We start from the raw sequence: 25,179 nt of genomic DNA, 5'->3' as shown, positions 1-25,179 counted from the left end.
CTCAGGCTTCACGAGGGGGTGACATGCTCCCTCCAGCCTAGGAAGAGCACAGCCAGTGTGAAAGCTGTCTGGTGATGAGTAGTTGTTTCTGTTGCATTTTCTACTAGCGTACTCAGATGTTGCTCATCTTTGTGTTGAGATCTTCCAGCAAGAACCAGACACAAGCTAGCACCTTCTGAACAAAACCAATAGGTGAATAACTGCATGCAGGCACTGGAAATTCAGAAACTAAGGGGTTTCCTACACCACAAACACTAGCTCTTATTACTACTCATAGTAGCCATCTCTGGTTGCTGCCATGGTTATCCTATCCAAACACGGAAAGGATATCTGTATGGATATATATACTCTGCATCTTTGTATTGCTCTTGCTCCCTTTTCCCCATCACTTCAGGATTCCCAAACAGCAAGGGTGGTGAAGAATTGCAATCCCAGCTGTCCCAAGGAGGAGGTCATCTCCTACTGTGATGTGTTTCGAAAGTATGAACTGGAAGAAGGGAAGAATGGGATCTGTCTTTTAGACATGCTTGTTCTTAGACTTTTTTCAGTGATGGTCAGCATGGAGAAGAGAAGGCTCAGGAGTGACCTTATAACAGCCTTCCAATATCTAAAGGGGGCCTACAAGAAATCTGGAGAAGGACTTCTGACAAGGGCATGTAGTTGATAGGACAAGGGGGAATGGCTTTAGCCTACCAGAGCGGAGATTGAGATGAGATCTTTGGCAAAAGCTGTTCTCTGTGAGGGTGCTGAGGCACTGGCACAGGGTGCCCAGAGAAGCTGTGGCTGCCCCATCCCTGGCAGTGTTCAAGGCCAGCTTGGACACAGGGGCTTGGAGCAAGCTGCTCTAGTGGAAGGTGTCCCTGCCCATGGAGCTGGACGAGCTTTAAGGTCCATTCTGGCCCAAACCAACCTGTGATTCTGCGTTGGGTGTTCATGTTGTGGTGGTTTGGGGGGGATTTTTGCTGCCTCTCCCTCCCCCAGTACTGCACGCTGTTGAAACATGTCTGCCTGGGGGAGCCTTTTCATGCTGAGCATCAGTGCTATTGTCGCTGAACTGCTTTATGTTGTGGCAACTGCCATGGTTTCTGTTGGGGTTGGCGTCTGTAATCTCTGTCAGGTCAAGCTTGTAAATGGAAACTGCCTTGGTGCGATCAAAGCATGTCTGGCAGGAGCCTTTCCATCTTAAATAATGGCCATTTGCCATGATAAAGTCTGAAGATGGTGAGTTTTGGGGGACTGAGGGAAGGAGGTGTGTGTGCACACATTTGTTTTCTCCTTTGCTGCTGCTTCAGAGCACTATGCTCCCTAGCTGGGAGATATAATGGTGTATGAATTGCTATTTAATCAGGGATGCTAATTAAGTCTTAGCTTTTTAAAGCTTTCATGGGAGAGCTCTATATGATTTGCAGTGGCTGGAATTGCGATTGCAGGCAATTAAGCTGCTTTTTGCTTGGCATGGACCTGAAAATGTGCTTTTCTGAGGGATATTTGGGACTTGGAGAGATCCTGACACCTTCAACATCTTTCTTGGTCTGAAGAAAGAAATTGTTGGTTTGAAAAGGAAATAATCTAAAGGAGTGAAACAGTGAAGAAATAAATTCTATTCAGGTTTTAAGTAGCCTTTCTGTTGTGTGTATAATTATAGTAGTGCATCCACTTTTATGACACAATTAAAACAATGTAAAGCTCATTCTTAACAGAAATCTTACCCAGTTCTCCAGCATTGCTTTTCTAGTTTTATAATGCAGTTGAGGACCTCAGGTTCTTAGTTGTGGCTAACTGCTGTCTTACCGGATGCGAGAAAGTGTTCCTACTTGCAGGTCTTCACAACACTTTTCAATCAAGTGGGTCAGATTGAATGCAATGAATTGTCTTAAATGAGAAAATTTTCCGGTGACTGGTCTAAAGAATGGTAAGAGCTATGAGCTAAAGTGGAAGAAAGTGTGTAGACTATTTGTAAGGCTTATGTAATGCAGACAAAACCAAACCAGGAATGAAATACTGCAACAAATAGCATGCAAGTCTGATTAGTAATTAAGCATAAGATGTGCTTTTTAGGTTTTGGGGTTTTTAATCCCCCAAGCATATCTTGGTAGTTTATCAATGATGCTTTGTGGTGGTCACCATAATCTTTGGTTCTCTAGGAGCCATGTCAGTAGTCATGTCAGAGCCTTGCATCCAACAGTCTGCTGTTTCTGCATGGCACAAGGGACAGAAAGGAGAAGAAAAATATTTTTCCTATTTCTTTATCTGAATTCTTCTCTTAAGAATAAAGCAGTTCAGGGAGATTTCAGACACTTGACAAGGGCAAGAGCACAAGATAGACTTAAGAGGTTTTAGATAAAAAGCATGGTATATAATCATAGCCTGTGAGACGGGGGAGTTTTTACTTTGTTTTCAGCAGTCATGTTTTCCTTTCCTATCCCTCCCTCGCTCCTGTGACAGTCACTTCTCAGCAGGGCAGGAGCTGGTTGGTGTGGAAATGGGAACATGAGGAGATAAACAATCTGTGAATAAGCTCAATAATGTCGTAAGGAGCATCATCAGATCTCACTGTGTAAAAGACAAATAGCTGGTCTTACCTACTCCATAGACATGGGCTGGGAAGCTGCCTTTTCCTTTGGCTCAGTGTATTACTATAGTGCTCTGTACTATTTTTCAGCTATGTACCACTCAACTGTGTCACTAAAATATGCTGAACTAAAATATGCACTGTGGTGATAAACTGACAAATATTAATAGAGGGCAACAGAAGCCATATACTGCAGTGATGCAAATAGTGTGGAAATTACCAATGCCAACATAGTCAAGCAAATAAACCTAACTCAGCACATTAGCTTGGGTACTAGAAATGCTACAGTGGGTAAGTTGATGAGCTTATTCAACTGGGCTGCATGCAGTAGCTGAGCTAGCTTTTTCAGAGCTGTTTTAACTGGTTTGGTGCTGGGCCGCATTGCTTAGCGTAGCTTGTACTGATTTATGTGACACATGGAATCTTTGTCACTAGCTGATTTTTCCTTGTCTGTGCTTAAACACAGTGAAGAAGTCTGAAGTGGTACCATCCTGGCTTCAGTTTACCTGAACTACTTTCAATGAGCTACATAAAAAATGTTAGAAATGCAGGAATTATGATTGTAAGAGTTGATAAGAAATGGAGGCTCTTTCTGCTTTGCATTTGAAACCTGGAGCTGGGATTAGCTGACTTTGTCCTTCAGGATTCTTCCAGCTTTCTTCTATGCAAAGCTTTTACTACATCCCAGTTTGAGTCTTGGCTGGCTCCTATCCCACCCTTCCTGCAGCTAAACTCCATGGGAGCAGAGGGAAGTCATTTATGGCAGAGGCAGTCAGACTGCAGATGCTAAAAGCTCCCCAAGAGTCTGAATACCCGATTGCTACTAAAATGCTAATTCAAATATATGGGAATTGGCAAGACAAATCTTTTGGATACTTTGGATACTGCAAATTGCACTCTGATTTTGAGAGAGGAAAAGGACAGCATTATGTAAGCTATTCTTTTTTAGCTCATGGTCAATAAAATTAGTGACCTTTGAAAACTTGGACATTGTCTGTCACAGACTGCCATTCTGATCCATGTATGGGAAGAGGCTGCACTTTGAAATGTTTACAGCCACCCAACCATCTGGTCCTCTAGATCCTGAGAACCTGGGTTTTGAATGATGTGAAATCTTCTGTGCTATAGAGCGAGACACAGCCTTCAGGAAGAGGGCTGGGTTCCAATGCAGCTTAAGCTGTTGTTGTTAGATGGTTGTGACCACTTCACCTTGCCGAGTCTCAGTTTGTATCTACTGTAAAATAGACAAATGATGCTATATTGATTTTTTTTTTTAAATGTTTAAAAGTCTATAAATTTAACCTTCTCACAGGAAGGAATTATTGCTGGTGGGAGATCTCAGAGGCATCATGCAAGACCAGTATCTCCCTGCTTTGTTCCAGTGTGAATACATGTCTTTCTAAGATCTGTTCCACATGTTTACCTGGAAGTCTGCTCCTGTTTTGAAGGGCTGTCTGGGCAGCACTAAGATCCTAATGGAAGTAGAATGCATTTATCTTGAGGAGCCCCTGCAGTACGATTAAGTGAAACCTTTGAAGGGAAAAGCATGAAGCAGAACGTGTACTATGGTGTGGCAGTGGAGGAATTGGTGCTCATCCAGCCTCAATACTATTGGGAGACTGGAAACCTGCTGATGAATAACATTGCTAATCTATTATCCATAAGCAGCTGAGAATGCAGATTTTCTTGATTGGCAAGAAAATATAACTGTCCTAATTCTCAAGCTGTTTTCTCAAAGAAGTTGGGAGTATTCTTGCATCTGTGATCGCCTGAGGACAGTCTCCTCACATCTCCAATTGAGAGGTTCTAGCACAATAATCTCACTTGGACAAAATAGCAGTCATTTGTAAACACTTGAATGCCAGAACTGTGCTCTGCAGTGTATATATGTATGGATTTCCCCAGTGAAGGTCATCTCTGCCAGCTTGGAGCAGAGCTTGGGGAGAGACATATTTTGCATGTGGTTAAGTGTAGGATTTCCAGATGTGCTTTGGGATCACATCTGAAAAGGAATTCTTGCTGATATCAATTACAGATCCAACCCAAAGCAATGTTAAAATACAGAATAGAATACTGCAGAACTGTTGCTGTCGGTTCACAATGGGTTTTTTCCTTTGTTGCCCTTACAAACACACCTCATCCACATGTGTGTTTATCTTTGGCAGAACTCAGGGGGCTTGAGTAATTTTAGAGCATTAAAAACTGGGGTTTCTTGAGTGAATCTGAAGCAGACTCAACTGATGGAGAAGTAGAAGCCCTGTTACTCTTCCTGTAGTAAGGGGGGTTGAGTGACTGCTGCCTTAAAACAAAAGTTAGGCTCCAGCTGGAGGTCTTGGAGCAGTCCAGTGATGGGAGGAGGTTTGAGCTGTCCTTTTCTTACTGTTTAATTTCATTAATAATAGAGCTATTGTCCAGGAAGAGACTCAACTCTTGAACCAGAAATATGTGCAGGCTTTAAGTGCTTCAGTTGAAAGGTGCTTTTATTTACCCTGAGAATGTATCAATCAACATAGCTTGTGTTTCAGATACTCTAATGTTGGTTTTAGACATGCTGACAGTCATTACTTTGCAAATGATGGTTGAGTTAGCAAATTAGATTCCTTCACCCTTAGCAAGTGCGACAAACCTTGCAATTGGAAGGCTGTAAAAGTCTGATGGGGGGAAAAAAGCAGTTTCCAAAAAGGGGAGAGGAAACCATAGCAAATTATTTGCTGCAGCAAATAAGGCTTTGTCTGACCTAAGTAAATGAATATAATGTTTTGGATTTTTTTTCCTAGATGGTCCAATGGAACTAAAGTGGTATCAGTACAGATGTCCAAAGCCCTGAGTGTGGATCTGCAGAATTGTTTTGTGATGTGCTATTGCTGAGGTCAGGCAGATGAAAATGAAGCTGTCAGTCTTGCAGAACAGTGCAGGCTCATCCATTGTGAGAGCAAAGCAAGCCACGTGTGCACTCCTACCTGATATGGAAACACATTTTCCCTTTTTAACTTCTTCCTGATGATCTGTGTATCTTTAGAAAAGAGCGAGCTTAACCTAATCCTCTCCAGGGAGAAATCAGCAAAATCGTATGTCCTGTGTAGAATATCCTTACTCAGGTGGCTTACTATTCAAACAAATGGAGGGAGGGTGGAGATAACCCTCTCCTTCACCTCCTTGAGAAAGGTGCTTGCCTCCTGAGACTTACGCTTGGACATTACACTGAAGAATATGTTCTTGAGATCAGGGAAAATTGTGTTTTGTAGTGGCTGATACTGAATTGCTGCCTGTGACCGAGCAGCTGTCCTCTCAGAGCATTAATGGTTGGTGGGTTCAAAGCGAAGGTATAACACTTTCTTTTTGACAAGGCCTCACAAATTACTAACAAGGTTTCACAAGCACCTTTGAGCTGTCTCTCAGAACAGCCCATTTGCCTGGCCCTTGTGAACATGAAACCTGCACTTCACTTACCCGTGTGGTGTATTTGATTTGGGGTTGCAGGTTTCTCTACTTGCTTGTCTGGACTCCTGATCAGCTTAATTATCCCAGTTTGGTACTGGGCCACTGTGGCACCAGCATCACTGGCAGAGGTATTCTGGAACTGGCAAGCACTAGTCCTGGGGCATAGGTAAAGTGGGGAAAATTGTCCTAGATCCTGTGGTTTTCAGGTTGCAGTATTAGCCTTTGGCTGTCTTGTGTTCTCCATAATGCACTGATGTTCACCAGATAGTGTCTTATTCTACCGTTTAATAACGGTGGTGGGCTTTGATTCATGACAGAAGCCAACATTTGGTGTTATCTGGCTTCATGACCCTATCAGCTGGCTTTCAGTGATGAGTGATGTTGCTGTTGGTACATAGATACCTGCTGGTAAGTTTACTGTAAATAAAATAATATTTAAAAAACAAGCTCAAACCAAACACCACAAATCAATTCCTTCATGGGGTAGAAAACTCTTAGCCTGTGTTTATAATGTAGTAAGTAAAGAGCATATTTTGTCTTATATTTAAAATCACAGAACCATAGAATGGTTTGGGTTGGAAGGGACCTTAAAGCTCATCCAGTTCCAACCCCTGCCACGGGCAGGGACACCTTCCACTAGAGCAGCTTGCTTCAAGTTCCATCCAACCTGGCCTTGAACACTGCCAGGGATGGGGCAGCCACAGCTTCTCTGGGCACCCTGTGCCAGCGCCTCAGCACCCTCACAGGGAAGAGCTTCTGCCTAAGAGCTCATCTCAATCTGCCCTCTTTCAGTTTAAAGCTACCTATTCTTAACAGCAAGAAGAGCTATTAGTGGGTGTGCAGGGGATGTCTAAGGAGATTGTCCAATCTGTGTCTTTTTTAATCAAAGCAGCAGAGCTCTGAAGCGTTTTAGTAGCTCAAAAGCTAAAGCCATTAAAATGAAAATGATAGCGATTGTTTTACAATGCACATCTGCCATACCAGAAACCTTTGTACTACATTTCAATGTATTTGGAATAATCATAGAATCATGGAATCAGTTAAGTTGGAAAAGAACTTTAAGATCAGCAAATCCAACCTTTACTCCAGGACTGCCAATCCTATGCTAAAAGCTGTTTAGAATCATTACTATAGTTAGAAGGTAAAAAAACCTATAGTCTTATAAATAAACTGCCCCACCATACAGATGGGACTGCCCTAGACAGAGGGCTCACTCAAGCAAGTGATCCCAAGTTCTCTCGGCCTGATGTGCCAGCAAGATGTTCCAGAGCCATATGTGAATAGGAGCTGCATCCAGACCTCAAGCTTGGTACCTTGGCATGTCCAAATACAAGCCTCATTGTCATGTGTAGACTTGCTACCATGAGTGTAGGGAGAATATAAGAGAAGGTTTGCATCTCCTAAAGGATATTTAGTTATAGAAAGTTGAGGCTCAGGCACTGCTGACTTGCTGTGAAAAGAACTATGTCTTAGATCCATAGCTGCAAAATCCACAAAATGTGTTTGTGTGGCATTCAGAGTGATGCCAGTGTTTTAGAGCAGGATCTGACCCCACTGCTTGTCTTGAGACAGGCTTTCAATGGAGGCTTAAAATCATTTGGGACAGGAGTGAAACCTCACTGCATTGATATTGTAATGCAGTTGAGCTGTCAGTTAAACCCAGAAAGACTGGATTTATGTATTGTACACTTGCAAAATTCTCCCATTTATCACAAGCTTTTTTCTCCTTTTCCTTTTTAAGTGAAATGAAAGCAAATTGTTCCATTTATCTCCTACCTTCAGACTGAGTTTCCTGACTATTTGTCCTTATCACTTCAAGCCAGAAAGTTTTACAGATTTGCTTGGCACCTCAATATTGCAGCTTCAAAATCATGATTTGGCAGGAGGGGGGGGAGATCGTTTCCATTTAAACAGCTTTTAGTTCAAAATTAAATCCCATTTAAACTTACAGGTTTGGATTGAAGTTTAAGGATCAAAGAAAATAGAACAGAAAGAAAACGTGGCTTCAGCCTGGAGCTGTATCTGAAAAGGGTAACCTTAGATTCAGGGTTTTCTTTCTCCCTTCTGCACCCTCTTCCAAAAGAGTATGTTTCTTCTAGTTTCTCCTGCAGGAGTCTTAACTGCATTAACATGTGCATGTGCCTGCAGTCTTTTCTTCTTTGGTTTGGTTTGCAGAGTATGATAACTGCATGTAAGAATCCCGAATGTAAAGTCTTTTCTTATTCAGAAAATAGGGCTATTTAAGCCATGATCTAAACTGCAGAGGCAGCACCCAAATCAGATCATTTGGAATTAGCAGTGTTGGAAGCTGCTATTGTCAGTCAACAGGCTTGTAAACTAGGAAAGAGAGCATCTGCCATAGCTGCCCCCTCTCTGCTGGGCTTGCGAGAGTTGAGGCCAGTCTTACGTACGGCGGCTAAAATCAGTTAAGAGGCTTTGTGGGAGTTGGGGTGAGGAATGAGCTGCCATGAAGTGATACAACTGAAGGAAACTTGACTTGCATGAAGACGGCATACCCAGCTTCTAAGAATGGGGACCACCAGCTCTCCATTTGTCCACGTGTATTTCTAGCCGTGAATCTGATGCATGGAGCTTTGGTGGGTACTCTCTGATGGGTGGTTCTCTAAGCTTTAGGCAATGTCTCACTCTAGATGTCATCAAAAGAGACTTGCCTAGGAACAGAGAAAATCTGATCTCAGGTATGCTAAAATGGCATCCTGTAAAGCCTTGGCCATGGCACTTCTAGGCAGTGTTTTCAGATTTAAGACGAATCCATATATCCCCAAGTTTAGGAGCTGGACATGACAAAAGGAGTACATTAAACTAAGGGAAACATCCAGCACAAAAATACTGTATTTTTGTTGCCCAAACTGTTGATGTTTTTAAGCCCCATCTTGTGAAACTTTGTCTTTTAAGTTTTCTTCATTTTCATTTCACAGAAACAGTTCTTTTTCCAGTCCTTTTGCCTTCATAATGAAGCATGAAATTGAAGCCTTCTTATTTTGAAGGCTAATAAAAAGAACTGTAACCACTGTGTGAGTTTTATTTCTCCACCTTCCTCCCCCCAGCCTGGTGAAGATACACCTTTTCCACCTCTGAGAGTTAACAATGGCCTTTTCACATTAGAAATCCATTGTAAGAAGGTTATCTGATCTAAATTTGGCTGGATTGCATACTGGGAATTACTTGGGAAACTATAGATTGAGAAACACTGTTCAGTTAGTGATGTTCTGCGTGTTTGGATTGGATGCTGTAAATGTTGGCTTTGAAAGCTTGGTTGGGGCACGCATCTTGCACCACCGTAGCACTTCCTTTGCTGCAGTGCACCAGGAGTCACCCACAGTCTGTTCTTCCATTAACTGTAGGAAACTTCAGGCTGGAATGATGATCTTTCTGATGTGTTCTGGCATGTGGAGCAACATGTTTCTAGCTGCTCTTGCCCAAAACGGTAACACTTAACCCAACAACAGAATAAATAAAATTACACAATGACAGATGGGAGATGCTTGCACATCTCAACCAAACAAACTCCCAGGGGCCTCCATCAGCCCATGCAGAAGGAAGGCAAAGTGTTTTGTCATGTTTTCACATCGTGTTTTCACCAAAGGAACTATGTAGGTCTTCAGGGACACTGAATTAGGCAGTGTGGCTGTCTTCATGGGCTCCTGACAGCATTAGCATTTGTAACCCCAAATGTGATGCCTGCCCCAGGTCTCAGTGAGATGAGTGCTGCTGTGCTTTAGTCCAGTTCACACTGAGACACCCTCCCAGCAGTACTGCAGGAACACATCCTCCATCTCTTTTCCCTAGTAGAAGGCTACCTGCAAGCTAATGTGGCTATAGCATGTCAGGGTATGCTCCTCTTTGAGAAGAGATCCAACATGGAATTTGCCAGATTGGTGAAAATTAAATAACAAACACTACTTCCAGTTACTTACACTGAGATTTTCTTGCCATTTTTCTTGCATAGAGGGAGACTGATCTTTGCTGGTGCTTTAATGTGCCTTTATTTGCCTTTACCAGGCAAACAGTCTTTCATACCTAATCGTTTGTACATCCTGGAAATAAAAATATTAGATCAGTGTAACAGTATTATTGTTGAAGGTTAGGGGATGTCACTGGCACTCAGAAACTCTGCTCTGAGTTCTGTGCCAGCCTACTGTTTGGGCAAATTGCTTTGCCTTTCTGTTGTACTTGCTGCTCCCTTTTTTTCTGTGCTGGCTTCCTGCGTTGGTGTGTCTCCAAGCTCTCCTCTTTGTGCGACTCCCTGAGCCAGCAGAAGCTCAATGCCTCTAGGGCAGGAAGTCAGAACTGCCCAACTCCTGCCCACATCAGCTCAGCGGAACTGCTCTGGCCAAGGCAGAAACTATTGGGGCAGCTGTATCACAAAGACTGAATAAGGGAGCAAAATGGGGGCCAGTGGGGAAGCAATGGATGAGCAGGCTGCTTACTGTGCTAATCTGCTCCCAGGGAAAGGAGAGAGGAATGGCTGGGGGAAAGGGACATGTAAGGCAAGCAAATCATGCGATTGGGAGTACCTGTAAGTCAGAACCATGACTGACTTTTGCAGTTCAGAACAGGGCAGTAAATCCGTGCTCCACTAAACTTGTATTTGGCTTGTTTCTGTGGCCAAGAGGGAGCTGGTATGTTGGGCTATTTCCTGGGTGTTAGCAAGGGGATACTGGAACCTGCCTGAGCATCAGCCAGGATGCTGATTGTCACCAGTCTTGACCTTTTTTGAACCTCTCCGTATTCCCTAGCAGTGACATTTTCCACATTGAAAACCAGTGTGGGCACTGAGGGAAGGCCTTTGGGTTTGCACAACTCAGATACTTATTAATATCAATTCAGGCTAAAGAATGATACCAACTAATGTGAAGAACAATGGGCAAACCCATTTTATACAGCAGTAACTTTTAGATTATTACCCTGCTCTATAAAACTCCAGATGGATGGCAATACAACCAGTAGACAAGAGTCCAAACAGGTATGAGAATGCTGTCCTTAGTTAGACAGCTTCTCTAGAGCAAGTCCTTCTGAATATCTAAGGGTGGTGAAGCTAGAAGCAACTGTGTGGTTGCAGTAGTTAGTAATTATTGTATCTTGCGGTAGCCGGTGTAGAATCTAATATCAGAAACTGTGACAAAGACCTTATTGCAAAGAACAACTATGGAAACAACAAAGAAAACCCCACTCAGTAAGGTAGGAATAATCAAAGCATCTAAGCAAACAGGTACCCCACACTGTAAGAGCTACTTGGTTCTGTTGTAAATTGCTAGAAATCCATTCGAAGATTGGTCCAGATTTATCTTGATGTGTAAATATGGAGTAGTAGGGGAAGGTCGTGCTGAGCAATAGCATACTCAGTGGATAACTACCCACACCCTTGTTAAAGGGGTTGATAGGGAAGTAATGATGTTAATCACTATAAAAGCCTTGTAAGAGACAGTTGTTCAGGCTTGATGTAATACCATGATGAGTGGAAAAAGCTTCCTTCTCCTTGATCTCCATGCTCAATTGTCTCTTTTAAATCAAAATGCTACAGGCTCCAGATGGGAGAAATCATTACAGACCTATAAGAAAACGTTGCAATATTTGAAAGAGGCTTCAGCAGACTCCCAGGACTGTCAGGATAATTTTGCACTTGTGATGCAAGCGTGTTTTGCTGTATCTTCACCCTGATGTTGACAAGGAGAACAGAATTCAGTGTCTTTCAAAGTAACCTTGCTACAGGCTATATGGCCAGCACTTCCATGCTTTTGCGACTCCTGTCTCTTGTTTGTTTCTCTTTTTTATATTGTAGGCTGTATTTTTTCTGGGGAACTACAGGATCTCCTGTAATTGCAAAGCATTATAAATGCAAAGTAAAAACCTTTGCTAGTAAGTTCTTGAAAAAGAAATATGAAACATCTGTGGAACGTTAAGTGCTAAATATTTCTTTTAGGATCTGACTATAACGTCCTGATAGTAACACTAAGAGAAAAGCTCTTTCTGTAGGTTAGACCTTTGTGTCTTTTACATGAAGAGTGAATTTCACAGCAGGAGAGCTCTGCGCACTACAGAAGATGAATGTGAGTCTCATTGATGGACTTAGGGAGTAAACACTTGTGGTTTGGGCTCAAAATGATGCATGTATTTCAGCAGGGATCTTGGTACACCACAGAGACCTGAGCAGTCCTGGTGGCGGTTTTGGCTTTTGGTTTTCATCTTTGTTTCTGATGTGCTGAATTATTCTTGCAAATGGCAACTGGAAAATGGAAAAGTTGCTAGTTTGCTTTATTGGTGGTGGTCTGAACATGACCACAGTTATACACACCATCCTTAGCACTGCTTTGGATTCTTGCTACATTTCTGCATCCCATGAGAGACAGGTGAGTGCTGTAGAAATGCCAGAAGCATACAGAGCAAACATTATTTAGGAAACTATTTCTTTCCTTCATATGCAGGCTCTACTGCACAGCTAGGGAGAGAATCTGCTCCTTTAGGGAAGCTAGAACTGGGAGCGAGCAGATGAGTTCTCATGTCATGTCTTAGAGCCTGAAGGAAAGCTGTTGGATTGAAAGGGGCCTGGGGGTGTTAGTAAACAGCCAGCTCAATATAAGCCACCAGTGTGCCCGGGTGGCCAACAGCATCCTAGCCTGTGTCAGCACCAGTGTGGCAGCAGGGCCAGGGCAGTGACTGTCCTCCTGCACCGGGCACTGGTGAGGCTGCACCTTGAATCCTATGTTCAGTTCTGGGCCCCTCAATGCAAAAGAGACATTGAGGTGCTGGAGAAGGGCCAGAAAAGAGCAATGGAGCTGGTGCAGGGCCTGGAGCACAAGTGTGATGGGGAACGGCTGAGGGACCTGGGGGGGGGTTAGTCCAGAGAAATGGGGGCTCAGTGGCTTCTTTCTTGGAGAAGCTGATGCTCAAAATGCACCAGTTCCCTCCTGCCTGACACACACTCAGGGCTCACCTCGTGCACACTTGTCCTCTCCTCCCCACAGAATTAATTGCATCAGGACTCAGCTCCTCAGTAGCACCACACAGTTCAGCCATGTATCAGCCCTCTGCTATGGTAGGCTGAGTCTCCAGCTGCTGCCAAGGTGCAATTGGATTTGTTTCATCTCATTTTCTAGCATGCCCTTGGCCCTGGCCCCTGAGGCCCAGGAATCGTCTTGGTTTCTCCAGCTGCCTGGCAAAAATGCTTTCAGAGTGTTTGGAGACCAAGCTAGGAGGAAAATGTCCCCCTGAGCCCAGGAAGGATGTGGTTTCCTCTGTGGTTTGAGACCTTCTCAATGGGAGAAGTTAGTTACCAAGGTCAGAAGAGCTGGCAATAGATGAACATGAGGGAGATCACCTCTGCCAGTCTCGCATACTGAGCCAGATACTCCTTTGTGTCCTAATTCTGTTGTTCTTTGGGCCACCAGTTTACACCAGGGGTCTGGGCTTGGGTGGGAGTATGTTCTCCATACCAATGCAGCGTGTGTTTCAAATATGGAATATTTGCTGGACAGAGCATGGTTCTGCCACCCTGCTGTGCAGAGGATGTTTAAACATGATCAGGTGTGAAACTGGCAGAGAGATGGGGCATGTCTGTTCAGATATGCTAAATAAAGCAATGAATGTCTTAAACATGAGCATGCAGAAGAAGTGGGCAGAGGTACAGGCTATAATTCTTATTGGACTGGCAAAACATAGAATCATAGAATCATGTAATGGTTTGGGTTGGAAAAGACCTTAAGATCATCCAGTTCCAAGCTCCTGACATGGACAGAGGTACCTCACACTAGACCATGTCACCCAATGCTCTGTCCAACCTGAACACTGCCAGGGATGGAGCATTTACCACATTTTGGGCAAACATGTCCAAGGTGGTCTGATGCCTCCTGTCTGGTATGTGCCTTCTATCACGGATTTGAGCTCTTCATATTTATAGTGTGCCCTGTGTGGAGAGAGGCAAAGATGACTTAGAACTGGTTTTGTGTGTCCTTGTTGGGTTTCTGACCTGTAAAGAGTTAATTCAGGTGGGCTTCCTCTACTACTCAAAACATGATGACTGCTTTCCCCTGATAAATATTGGCTTGGCCAATATTGTTATTGGCAGTTTTTCCTGCAGCATGGAACCATCCTTCAAGTCTACCCTTGACTTCCCTGTTGGGTCCCTTTGGGCAGGACTTGGGGAAAAGCTGTGTCCAGGGATCTTCCTTTGAGGTTCTGATGTCTTTTATGTCAGAGCAGCTGGATTAAAAGAGCTGTGCCAGAAGAGACAATGTTTTCTCAGGTGTTAATTCTGCAGTTCCCAGGACTCGTTTCATACATGCTGACAGCTGGGAACTTTGTGGGATACTGTCTTAAAGGGGCCTTTGAACCCAGCCACTGGGATTCTCAGAGGTGGGAACCAGATGCAGACGTTTCAGGCATCCACAAATTCCATAACCAAGGGGAGTGTTCTGCTTTTCTCAATACCAGCAGGTCACTTATGCAGACCTGTTAGAAATCCATTTACACAGCCCGCTGCAGGCACCCCAGGCTGGAGACTTCAGCTGCTGCTTTTCCTTCTGCTGCCTGTTACTTAGGTGATCATGAACAGAGATGTTTCTAAAGCTATAGTACATTGACAGATTTACCTGCTGTGTCCTGCCACAAGCAAGAGCACTTGTGAAAGATGATAGTAATATTGCTGTTCACTTTCATTTTATGCAGCCCTTTCTAAACTCTTCAAATCCACTTTTATGCAGACCAGGAGAGAGAAAACTGCTTTTATTAATGAAGTGGCACTCTCTTTGTTCCAGTTTCCCTGGTTGTGCGTATTACCTTGGCTGCTATGTGTGCTTGGCTCTCTGTTGCCATTCTTCTCTAATGTGGTGGTGATGCGGGACAACCAGATGGTATCCAAACCCCTGTTTTAGAGGGCTTTCTCCTCTTGGTTGAGCAACCCTAGTAACTGAAGTCAAGGAAGCTCTATTGTGCACTGAGGAATGTGGTGGGAAGCTGCTGTGCCCTTCCTAGCACACTCTGTGTTGGCATGAGGGAACCGAGGGAGCAAAGACCGACTTATTTAAAAGATCTCTCCATCTTCCTCCCACAAAGCAATAACATTGCATAGCGAGTGTCATACCTGCTCTGCCGGCCGACAGCTCCTATGGGTATTTCATTGTGCCCAAACCAATCCACAGAGCTTACATAAGTGTCTTTCTGTCCTATTCCATGTCAGAGGAATTTCAAATTGAAATCCCAGTGCTGTGGGATATTGCCTGATCCGATTAGAGAGGCAAGTATCGTTACTGCTGTAGCACCAGTGCTTCTAGACTGTTGTACCTAAGTCATAGTTTCTGACATATTATTGTGTGTGAAGGGTATGGATATGAGGTTAGAGGCTATATTTATTGCTGTAATTTTGTATTATTATTAGTTACTAGGTTTGGGGAAAACGCTGTTTCATAGCATGGAAAAAACCTGACTTTCAAGCCTATGGAAGGAAAGCATGTTTTCATTTTGCAACGTTGATTTGCTGTATCACCATATATGCACAAATGTCCATGCATTGACATCACTGCCAGTAAAATCTCCAGCGTGGTCTCCAAATGGAATAATGGCATCAGCTGTGGTAGGGCAAAGCCAGTCCCCTCCTCCATCCACTCAAAACCAGCCTTTGGGCTTGCTACAGCCCGAGGTTGTTCAGAGCAGAGTGTGTGCAGGGGGGTGTTTGCCAAGGGCTGTGCTGGACGACAGTTAAGCACGTCTCCACATGGGATTGTTTAAACTACTGTATTCAATCTCTTTTTAACATTAAAAGCACCAGACTGCCTGCCAGCCCCCAGACATAGCCATGTGTGCACTTGCTGGGGTGTCTGGTGAAGCATCAGCCTTACATTTGGCTTTGCAATAGCCTTTAAACAGGTCTGGGAGTCTTTTCCCAGGAGGACTCACAAAATCCCAGGTTCTTTGCTTTATTCATGAAGGTTTCCTAACTTCCTCTGGTTTGTCTTTGTTGTGGACTCTTAACACTGCTCTAAAAGACCCGCTTTGTTCCATAGAGGCTTTAGCGCTCACTGGAAGCTCCCTGAGCCCGCAGGGCTGGAACAAAGAGGGCAGGCTTCATGCCCAGAGCCTGTGTGGAGGTGGGAGGGGGTGAATCCATGTGCCCATTGGCTTGGTTGTTCCATTCTGAGATTCAGCATAGACCGTCTTCTGGAGCGGAGAGGATGCATTTCTCCCTCATTATGACCCAGACAAGACATAGACATACATATATACATCTCTATGTAGTTTTAGTTTATTTGGGGGTTTTTAATGTTGTTTTTGAGTTTCTTTTTCCGCTCATCCTCATCACAGCCTCTTCCAGTACTTGGAAGCTCCTGCTGATGCTAAAGCACAGCCCAAATGTAAACTGCAACAACAACAAACTAACCTAGTACAGGACCTGTTTGTAAAAGTCCTAGAACAGGGATGATTCTTTCCGACACACAAAACCGGTGTTGGCCAAAGGAGCCATTTCAGTTCTGTCTCTTCATCAGGAGGTGGTGCTGGCCAGCTGCACATCCCTCAGCGCTCCCTGCCAGCTCTGCACCAGCCGCTCTCAAACGTCTCCATGGGAGGGCAGCGTTTCCACGGGGTCTCAGCCCAGCCTCAAACAGGAGCCCTGTTTTGCTAGCACGGTGACCAGTACCTCCTCAGCCATAGGGAAATGCCTTACCCGAGCTGCTCCAGCTTCTGATTACAGACAGAAATGAGGTTTATGGGCAAAAACAAATTGGACAGGTTTGCATCGAAATATGGAAAACTCAGTGCACGGCTTTAAAAGGGGAGGTACCTGGAACAGAAGGACTTGTGAGGATGTGAAAGTACATAGAGGGAGCTCCCTTCTCTGAGTCCTGGAAGTGGAACAGAGAGGAAGGTTACAGGCATGATCCTTGTTCCTCTCCTCACCCCAGCATACCTACTGCTATCTCTTCTTCAGCTTCCAACTGAAAACTTTTCATGCTGGATGTGGCCTTATAATGAGCATTCTAGTCATGAAGCGATCTGAAATGAGAAGTTAAAGAAAAGCACTGTTTATAACGGAGTCTTTACGTGGTTATGGGTGCCGGCTTTTTGTTTCTTTTATCATAATTTACAACTAGAAGGGACTGGTTTATAACCTCAATGTCCCTTTACACAAATCTGTAACTGAAATTGTCCTTTACATAACCTCATGGCCAGCGTTGCCCCGTTGCTGTAAGGTGGCAGGCACTTCATTTGTTGTAGTCTCTGGCGACTGGCTTGTGGTAAAAGGAGTTATGAAGTGGAACTAGACAATAAATGGATCATGAATGGGCGTACAGTAGACATGCAATAGACACCAGCTCGTTGTGGGGCTCCAGCTGAAGCAGAGCTGTGGGAGTTTGCAGGAGTCACATGCACTTCAGAGTTGACTGAAACATAGAACCATAGAATCATAGAACAGTTTGGGTTGGAAAGGACCTTAAGATCATCCAGTTCCAAACCCCTGCCATGGGCAGGGACACCTCACACTAAACCATGGCACCCAAGGCTCTGCCCAACCCTTGAACACTGCCAGGGATGGAGCATTCACAACCTCCCTGGGCAACACATTCCAGTGCCTCACCACCCTTACAGTAAAGAACTTCCTCCTTATATCCAATCTAAACTTCCCCTGTTTAAGTTTTAACCCGTTACCCCTTGTCCTGTCACTACAGTCCCTAATGAAGAGTCCCTCCCCAGCATCCCTATAGGTCCCCTTCAGATACTGGAAGGCAGCTATGAGGTCTATCCCAGGTTATTTTTCATAATGCATATTTGCTTCCTGGAATTTTCCTTGCTTTCTTTAGATTTTGAATATTTATATAGTACCAACAATGGTTTTTAAAAGGTGCAAGAATGCAACCCACAGTAGGATACAGAAATGAGGAGGGAACTTTGCAGCCTGTCATCTTACAGTGTTATAATATAAGCTTAATGAAATATTTGTCTTATATTTAATATATAATTATAACCTCGTAAAACTTAACATCATCACCCAGGATTAAATCCTGTTGCTTGATCTGCTTTATTAATTCCTTTAGAAGTCTCTAGAGTGAGGTGTTTTAGATAAATGCATGCTGTTTGTAACATTTTAAATTCACTGTAAGAGGTAGCAAGTGCTATTTCTTGGTAGCCACAACTTCTTGTCAATAAAGGAACTTTACAATCACGGGAATTCACTTTTATGTTTCTAAATGCAGAATGATTAAATGGAATAGTTACATTGCCCAAGTTCTGGGCTGTTATATTTAAACTGTATACTGGGCTATTAGATAGAAACCTCTATACTGACTTATCTCACACATATATTTATATATATAAAAAATCTGGGCTCTATGTAGAGAGATGCATTTTAGAATTATTTTTTTTCTGTAGACACATAAGAGATCTGTCAGGGAAAAGACACAGCTTCCCAGAATGGTTTGGGTTAGTAGGGAGCTTAAAGTTCATTCAGTTCCAACCCCCTGCCATAGGCAGGGCCACCTTCCACTAGAGCAGCTTGCTCCAAGCCCCATTCAACCTGGCCTTGAACACTGCCAGGGATGGGGCAGCCACAGCTTCCCTGGGCACCAGTGAATAACTGTGGGTTGGAGATTGTTTTGGGCGGCTGTGTTAGTTCTACTCTGCTTTCCTATGGAACCAGTAAGAAAAATTCAAAGGGCAGAGCCAAGCTCTTTGATGATGCCCCAGCAATGCAGAGCTCTGTGGGCAGCGAGGTCCCCGGTCACTGTCAGTTTTTAAATTGGCTCAGGTCCTGCTGAAGGGTTCTGAATTCTGTGGCTTGTGTTTTCCAGGTGGGGCCGGCAGCGGGTGCAGGACTGCAGAGTAGCTCTCAAGCCATCCAGACCGCTGTGGGGCTCGAGGGCACCGTGCTGTCCCTGCCCTCTGGGGTGACTGCCAGCCGCAAAGCTGCTGTCCACGTGGACTGGGGCCGAAGTCTCTCGCCCGGCTGCTGCCAGAGCCTCGCCAGCCAAACCCAGAGACATGGCGACAAACGGGACCAAAGTGGCAGATGGACAGATCTCCACGGAAGTCGATGCTTCCATCACCAATGACAAGCCTAAAACCTTGGTAGTAAAAGTGCAGAAGAAGAAGACGGATCTTCCAGACCGAGACACTTGGAAAGGAAAATTTGACTTTCTTATGTCCTGTGTAGGTTATGCCATTGGCTTAGGGAACGTGTGGCGGTTTCCATACCTTTGTGGCAAGAATGGTGGAGGTATGTTTGCTGATTTGTTCTTACAACCTCTGATATATTTGTGCATTAGAATTCACCGTAAGATTTACCAGCAAAACAGAATTTGGGTTTAATAGCTTTTTCAGCTCTATAGGTGGGGTTTGGGTTGGGTTTCTTTGTTTTACACTTGCCCGGGAAGGTTGGAGCCATTTTGGAGTGTGATGCTCTGCTTTGAGGTCTGCTCTAGAGTGTACTCTAAATTGTAGTTGGCAGGTGCTCTTCAAAGACCATAAAGGATTAAAGCAGAACTAAAGCACATTGCCCTCTAACCCTTCAGAGCCCTCTCTTTTGGATTAAGTTCTTGAGAGGATTGCATACGGCTTGTCATACTGACTCTGAGCTCACTATGAAAAGCTAACTCCAGCTGGAAAGCAGCCAGTTCTTCTTAAAGCCTTTATGCTATCTGCATGCTCCTGAGATAGATGAAGGCAACAAAATACTCAGCCTTTGGGATTTTAACTTCTTACTTAAACAGAAAATATTTACATGATAGGAGATGCATTTTTCCCCTTATTTTCACCTTTTGGGATACTGGTTCAGAAATGTACACATGCTTTCCACTAACTCTTGGAAAGTTACACTTAAGAGTAAAGAAAAAGTGGGTTTCTTTTCACATATGATAGGGATAGAAACAGTGGAAACAGTTGTGTTTTTCTCCACTGGAACAGACCTTTTCTTTGTTTCTTTTTAGGTGCATTCCTGATTCCCTATTTCCTTACTTTAATTTTTGCTGGAGTGCCACTGTTTCTTTTGGAGTGTTCCCTTGGTCAGTATACATCCATAGGAGGCCTTGGAGTGTGGAAGCTTGCTCCCATGTTCAAAGGTACAGTGGGATCTGGGTAACTTCCTGTTTTCAAGTTGCAGAAGTTGCACAAAGCGACAGGGCAAGGATGTTACTTTAGCCTGTCGCAGCTCTACTTACACCATAATTTCCTACAGAAAACCCTAATTTTCTGAGGTGTAACTGACAGTTTGGAACCGTGTTAGGGTATTGTTCATTCCCCATTACAAATAGCAAAAATTAGGTGCTAGAAACTCAACAAACTTATTTTTGACCTTCAAAAACTTGTATTCCTGTATTTTTTTGTTAGAAGCATATAAAGACTGTTCAAAGTAGCATTTAAATCTAGTAATCATTGTCTGAGCAGGTAGAGAACTCTGTTCACAGCAATTGGGTAAACACTGGCTTTGTTTGAGGTCACCAAGGTTTGTATCTCCTATTCTTTATTGAAATTCAAAAGGCAGACACTTCAAAGATGGCAATTTCATGCTGAATTGCTTAAGACTTTATACTTAGAATTTTAGCTAGACTGAGGTTTCTCATTGCTGGAACTTCAAGGTTTTAATCTAGGTTCTGCACAGTCTTGCAAACCTCCCAGACTCTGCTTTTCACCCTCTAATCCCAAATCCTTTGACACCAAAGAGTTCCTGAGCTGACTCCTGGACCAGTGGAGGAGCAAGTTACACACTGAGTTACAAATGACTCCACATTCTGTGACTGGTAGTTAGCATAGCATGAGCTAAGTCTGTTTAGGGTGGATTTTGTTCTAGAAAACTTATTATTGGGAAAACCCAGAGAAATAAAAGGGTTTCTGTAGATAACTGCTCGAGTGACTGCTGTTGGCAGGTGGCACAATGCAAAGTATAGCCTTTGCTTTGCATTATGATGATTGATTTGAGCACTTCCTCCTGCAAAGTGTCATGTGGCACCTGTCACCAGCTTGAATATTTACAATGCCCCTGAAGTCTCCACATGGAGTAGAAGACCAGGCATTCTCATTGTGGAACCCTGATGTTTCTTTAGTCTGAGATGGCATAATAGCATTAGAGTAAGCATCAAGCCCCTTGATCAGTGTAGTAAATGGCTGCTGGTCTTATCACACACACTCAGTTTGCCTGCATCTGCCAGAAGTTTCTGGGCACTGCTCTTTGAGGGGATAAGGTTGTTAACTTGGGTGGTGGTTCAGTCATCCATAAGTTTAATCTTAGTGTCCAGTGTGTTGCAGTGAACAGTCACAGCTGCTGCTGTTGCTGAGGTTTTACAGGCACTTTTTACTTCCACAGTTTTAACTCAGCCTCTACAGAATGTGATAAATAGTATCTGCCCCATGTGTTGTATTTGTCCTTCTGAACTGCAGCTCTTCGGTTGACCCTTGGACAGACATTACTAAAAGCTGCCTTTTCTTGTTCCTTTTTGTTTTCTTTACAGGTGTGGGACTAGCTGCTGCAGTCCTTTCCTTTTGGCTAAATATTTACTACATTGTGATTATTTCGTGGGCCATATACTACCTGTATAATTCCTTCACCACTGTAAGTGTGTGTGGTGGACGGGGTTGGAATTGCTTGTTGAATGTAAAGCAAGGTCATGTATAGATAGCTGATCAGTCTGTCTCACTGTGAAGGTGTGACATTAATACAGCACCCATAGAAACCAGTAGGATAAGGCATTTTTTTGCTAAAATAAATAGAAAATTATGAGAAAAACATTATTTTCCAAGAAGGTCAGTGGAGAAATGTAATAAAAGGTTGTTTTGGAGCCACAGGCTTCTCTTTCTTACCCATTTATTTGAAATTTCTCGTCTTGGTCTTCAGAGCCACAGATCTTTCTTTTAGTTTCCCTTTTAGTTTCATTTCTGCCCTGCAATGACAAGCAGGCCTGCTTGCTTCTCTGCTTTCCTGCCAGGCTGCAACTCCCTGTGCTGGCAGCACTGACAATGGTGCTAGTACCCCTTTGCCTTTGAGGCTACAGGCCAGTCATTCCCCTGAGAGATATTCTAGTGCATAACTGGTTTAGTTTTGTCTTCAATAGCAGCCATACAAATGTCAGCTCTTTAGGAATTAGTATCACTGTGATCTGTGTTAATAGTGGAGGGCTTTATTTAAAAAGCCACGTGGAAGAGCTAATTTCATTAGCTCTGAACTTCCATTCATTGCTGTTATTTTTGCCTTTTTTTTAACCTTATTTTTAGCTGCCTTTTCTTTTCCCTTCAAGGATGATTCATCAGCTGAGTTGGACTCATATGATTTGGGGGTTTGGCCATCTGAGGAAGCATTCTTGGTTAAACCTCAATAATTAATGTATTATTGTTCAATTGTTGTCTTTTCTACCAGTTTTGTGCATGCTTGCGTGCTCCTGGCTTTAAAGAATTGTCTCTTGACCAGATTTGCATTAATTACTGCCTGGGAGTGACACAGCCATTTCTTTTTTGTTCAGCATCAGATTTGTTATCCATATGAAAGGTCAGGCCTAGTCTGGCAGGGGTGTGCTGGCTCATGTCAGATGAATATGGACTTCTAATTCCCTTAAAGCCTCTTATCCTTGTATTTAAAACATGCAGTACCCTGATACAACATCTTCTGTGAGAGGAGTTTCCAAGATTAGCCATCAGAAGAATACCTATGTTGTATCTAAATGAAATGAGATTCATTCTAATGGCTATCATGTGGAAGCCGGTTCTACTTCTCAGAGCTGCTGAAAGATATTGTAATGGACACATGTAGAAAATAAGCTTACATTTTTCTGATTGTCACCTAGCCTAGCAGGGAAATGGAAATCTCTGATCAAGAGCTATCACCCTTTATCACTTCTAGTGCAAGAAGAGGTAACAGGACCTCCAGGAGGTCCTTTCTGTTGCCCTTGTTTCTTGCCATGCACTCAATGTACTCCCATGTGCTCAGAGGTGTATCAAACATGTGGGCTGATATATTAAAGAGAGGAAGAGAAATTTCCACATCTGATTCACCCAGCTGATACCATGTTCAGTAACTTCAGTGACAGACATGCCCCCCAGGGAGATCAGTGCACTGCAGACCTCAAAGTGTGGTAGCTCCCCACTCAAACTCTCATTTCTAGGAAAGAGAAACCCGAGGTAATGCTTACTTAAGAAGTGTTTGAATCTTCAGGCTTTTCTCTCTCCCTTTCTTGAACAGACTCTTCCTTGGAAACACTGTGAGAACCCCTGGAACACTGACCGCTGCTTCTCCAACTACACCTTAGCAAATACCACCAATATGACAAGTGCCGTGGTGGAGTTCTGGGAGTAAGCTGACAGTTTTTCCCTCTATCATTCCCGCACACATGTGAGGACGAGCGTGCTGTCTATCTTTTGAATTAGTTGTCAAATACACCATTCTGTTGGCTTGTTCTAGACGCAACATGCACCAAATGACGGATGGATTGGAAAAGCCAGGACAAATCCGATGGCCACTAGCAATTACTCTAGCAATTGCCTGGATTCTAGTGTATTTTTGTATCTGGAAGGGGGTAGGCTGGACTGGAAAGGTAAGCTTAAGAACTACTGTAAATGCCTTTCAATTAAGAATGCCCATTTTACTCATAGTCTGAAAATTCTTGAGGTAAGAGGCACTGGGACAGTTTTGCTGGAACAACTTTGAAGTGTTTAATTTCTGTTTTGAACTGATACAGCACCATGGTTTTGGAAAGCTGGCTCCTCTGTAGCTAGGTCTGGCCACAGTCTTAGATCTTGCTCACTTACAGACTGCCGGGCTGTGCCAGGTATAGAATTGCTTGAACATATGCCTCCTTGTTCCCGGGATGGATATTCCAGCTAGTCTGGATAGCAGTGGAGTATTTTGGCTTTAGTGAGAAGCATGCATTTACTGCACAGCTCTTGCTGGACTCAGATACATAAGTGCTGAAGCTGCATTGCATATAAGAGCTACTCCCTTCCTTTTCTTATGCTGATGGAGAGCTGTAGATGGTCCTTGCCACAGGCGTACTTGCATGCTGTGCTTCTTGGAGTTTGGCTGGCTTCTGAGTGCAAAATAGATTCTACTAATGAATTAAAGGAAATTATGTTGCTGACAAATCCTTCCCTAGGAATGAAAGGGCAACAACATCTGCCGTTGGCACATGCTCTTCCCTCTCCCCAAAGTGGCAAGGAAATGACAAGCTGCAGCCATGTTTCAGTGGAGTCTGACCTCGGAGTGTCTTTTTTGTAGGGCTTTGGAAAAGGGAAGAGAGTAGGACCCTATTTATCATAACACAGATGAGGAGTGCATGTGAAAAACACAAAAGCAGCTGCCTGAGAGGTGGAGAAATACATTAACGGACGTTGTTCTACAAGCAGGGTACTGGTGGCTTTTGGGAGCTCCCCTTGCTGACTCCAAAGCATGAAAAGCAAGAGCCCCTTATGCAAAAATCCCTTTGTCCCCTCTGTTCCACCTTCAGGGAAGTCAGCAACAGCCACCTGCTTTATAGCCATGGTGTTAGGGAACGCTGCAGTAGGCACTCCCCTTTCCACACCAAGCCTTCCCACTGAGAAATGCTTCCATTTGAGAAGTCAGCCTCAGTTGCTGCTATGATACTTTTAGGGAGCAAATATTTCCTGAAGTGTGGACGAGCACAGATCATTCTTCCTTCCACACTTACAATGCCTTTGTTTCTTCCCATCAGGTGGTATATTTCTCTGCTACTTATCCCTATGTTATGCTGCTTATCTTGTTCTTCCGTGGTGTAACACTGCCTGGAGCAAAGGAAGGCATTTTATTCTACATAACTCCTAACTTCAGTAAGCTTTCAGACTCTGAGGTAAATATTGCACCTGTGGTTACAGAAGTTTCACTGCTCCCTGTCCCCCTTGCAGACATCTGACCTGCTCCTCAGGTGCAGGCACAGACTTTTAACACCACTGTTTCCTGCAATCAGGTTTGGCTGGATGCTGCCACACAGATTTTCTTCTCCTACGGTTTGGGTCTTGGCTCACTGATTGCCCTTGGAAGCTACAACCCTTTCCACAACAACGTTTACAGGTAAGCAGATGACTGCACTTATTACCATGGCACCTTCCTGTGTCAGCTGGAGCTGGATCCTGTCTTTCTGTGACCTGTATCATTGAAATAAAGTGTAGGCTCAGATCTGAATATTAAATGTTACCTCTAACTAGGAATGGGATGTATAACC

The 25,179-nt window shown here is 43.7% G+C and overlaps 1 protein-coding gene across 1 annotated transcript in view; it reads left to right on the top strand.

Annotated features, from left to right (window-relative positions):
* The window catches only part of SLC6A1 (solute carrier family 6 member 1), a 60,568-nt gene that overhangs the window by 21,873 nt on the left and 13,516 nt on the right, over positions 1 to 25,179 (top strand). Inside the window, exons 2-8 of the mRNA XM_057404243.1 lie at positions 18,814 to 19,238; positions 19,948 to 20,079; positions 21,466 to 21,566; positions 23,187 to 23,296; positions 23,406 to 23,538; positions 24,673 to 24,807; positions 24,925 to 25,028. Coding sequence (XP_057260226.1) covers positions 19,004 to 19,238; positions 19,948 to 20,079; positions 21,466 to 21,566; positions 23,187 to 23,296; positions 23,406 to 23,538; positions 24,673 to 24,807; positions 24,925 to 25,028 — 950 coding nt within the window. The 5' untranslated portion in view covers positions 18,814 to 19,003. The remainder of the gene's footprint in view (positions 1 to 18,813; positions 19,239 to 19,947; positions 20,080 to 21,465; positions 21,567 to 23,186; positions 23,297 to 23,405; positions 23,539 to 24,672; positions 24,808 to 24,924; positions 25,029 to 25,179) is intronic.

Source organism: Pezoporus wallicus, unplaced genomic scaffold, assembly GCF_028554395.1.
Source record: "Pezoporus wallicus isolate ANWC-B61680 ecotype Strahan unplaced genomic scaffold, APGP_CSIRO_Pwel_v1 contig_5935, whole genome shotgun sequence".
NCBI classification, from domain to species: Eukaryota; Metazoa; Chordata; class Aves; order Psittaciformes; family Psittacidae; genus Pezoporus; species Pezoporus wallicus.
The sequence above is the reverse complement of the archived record's forward strand: the minus strand, read 5'-3'. Positions and strand labels throughout refer to the sequence as shown.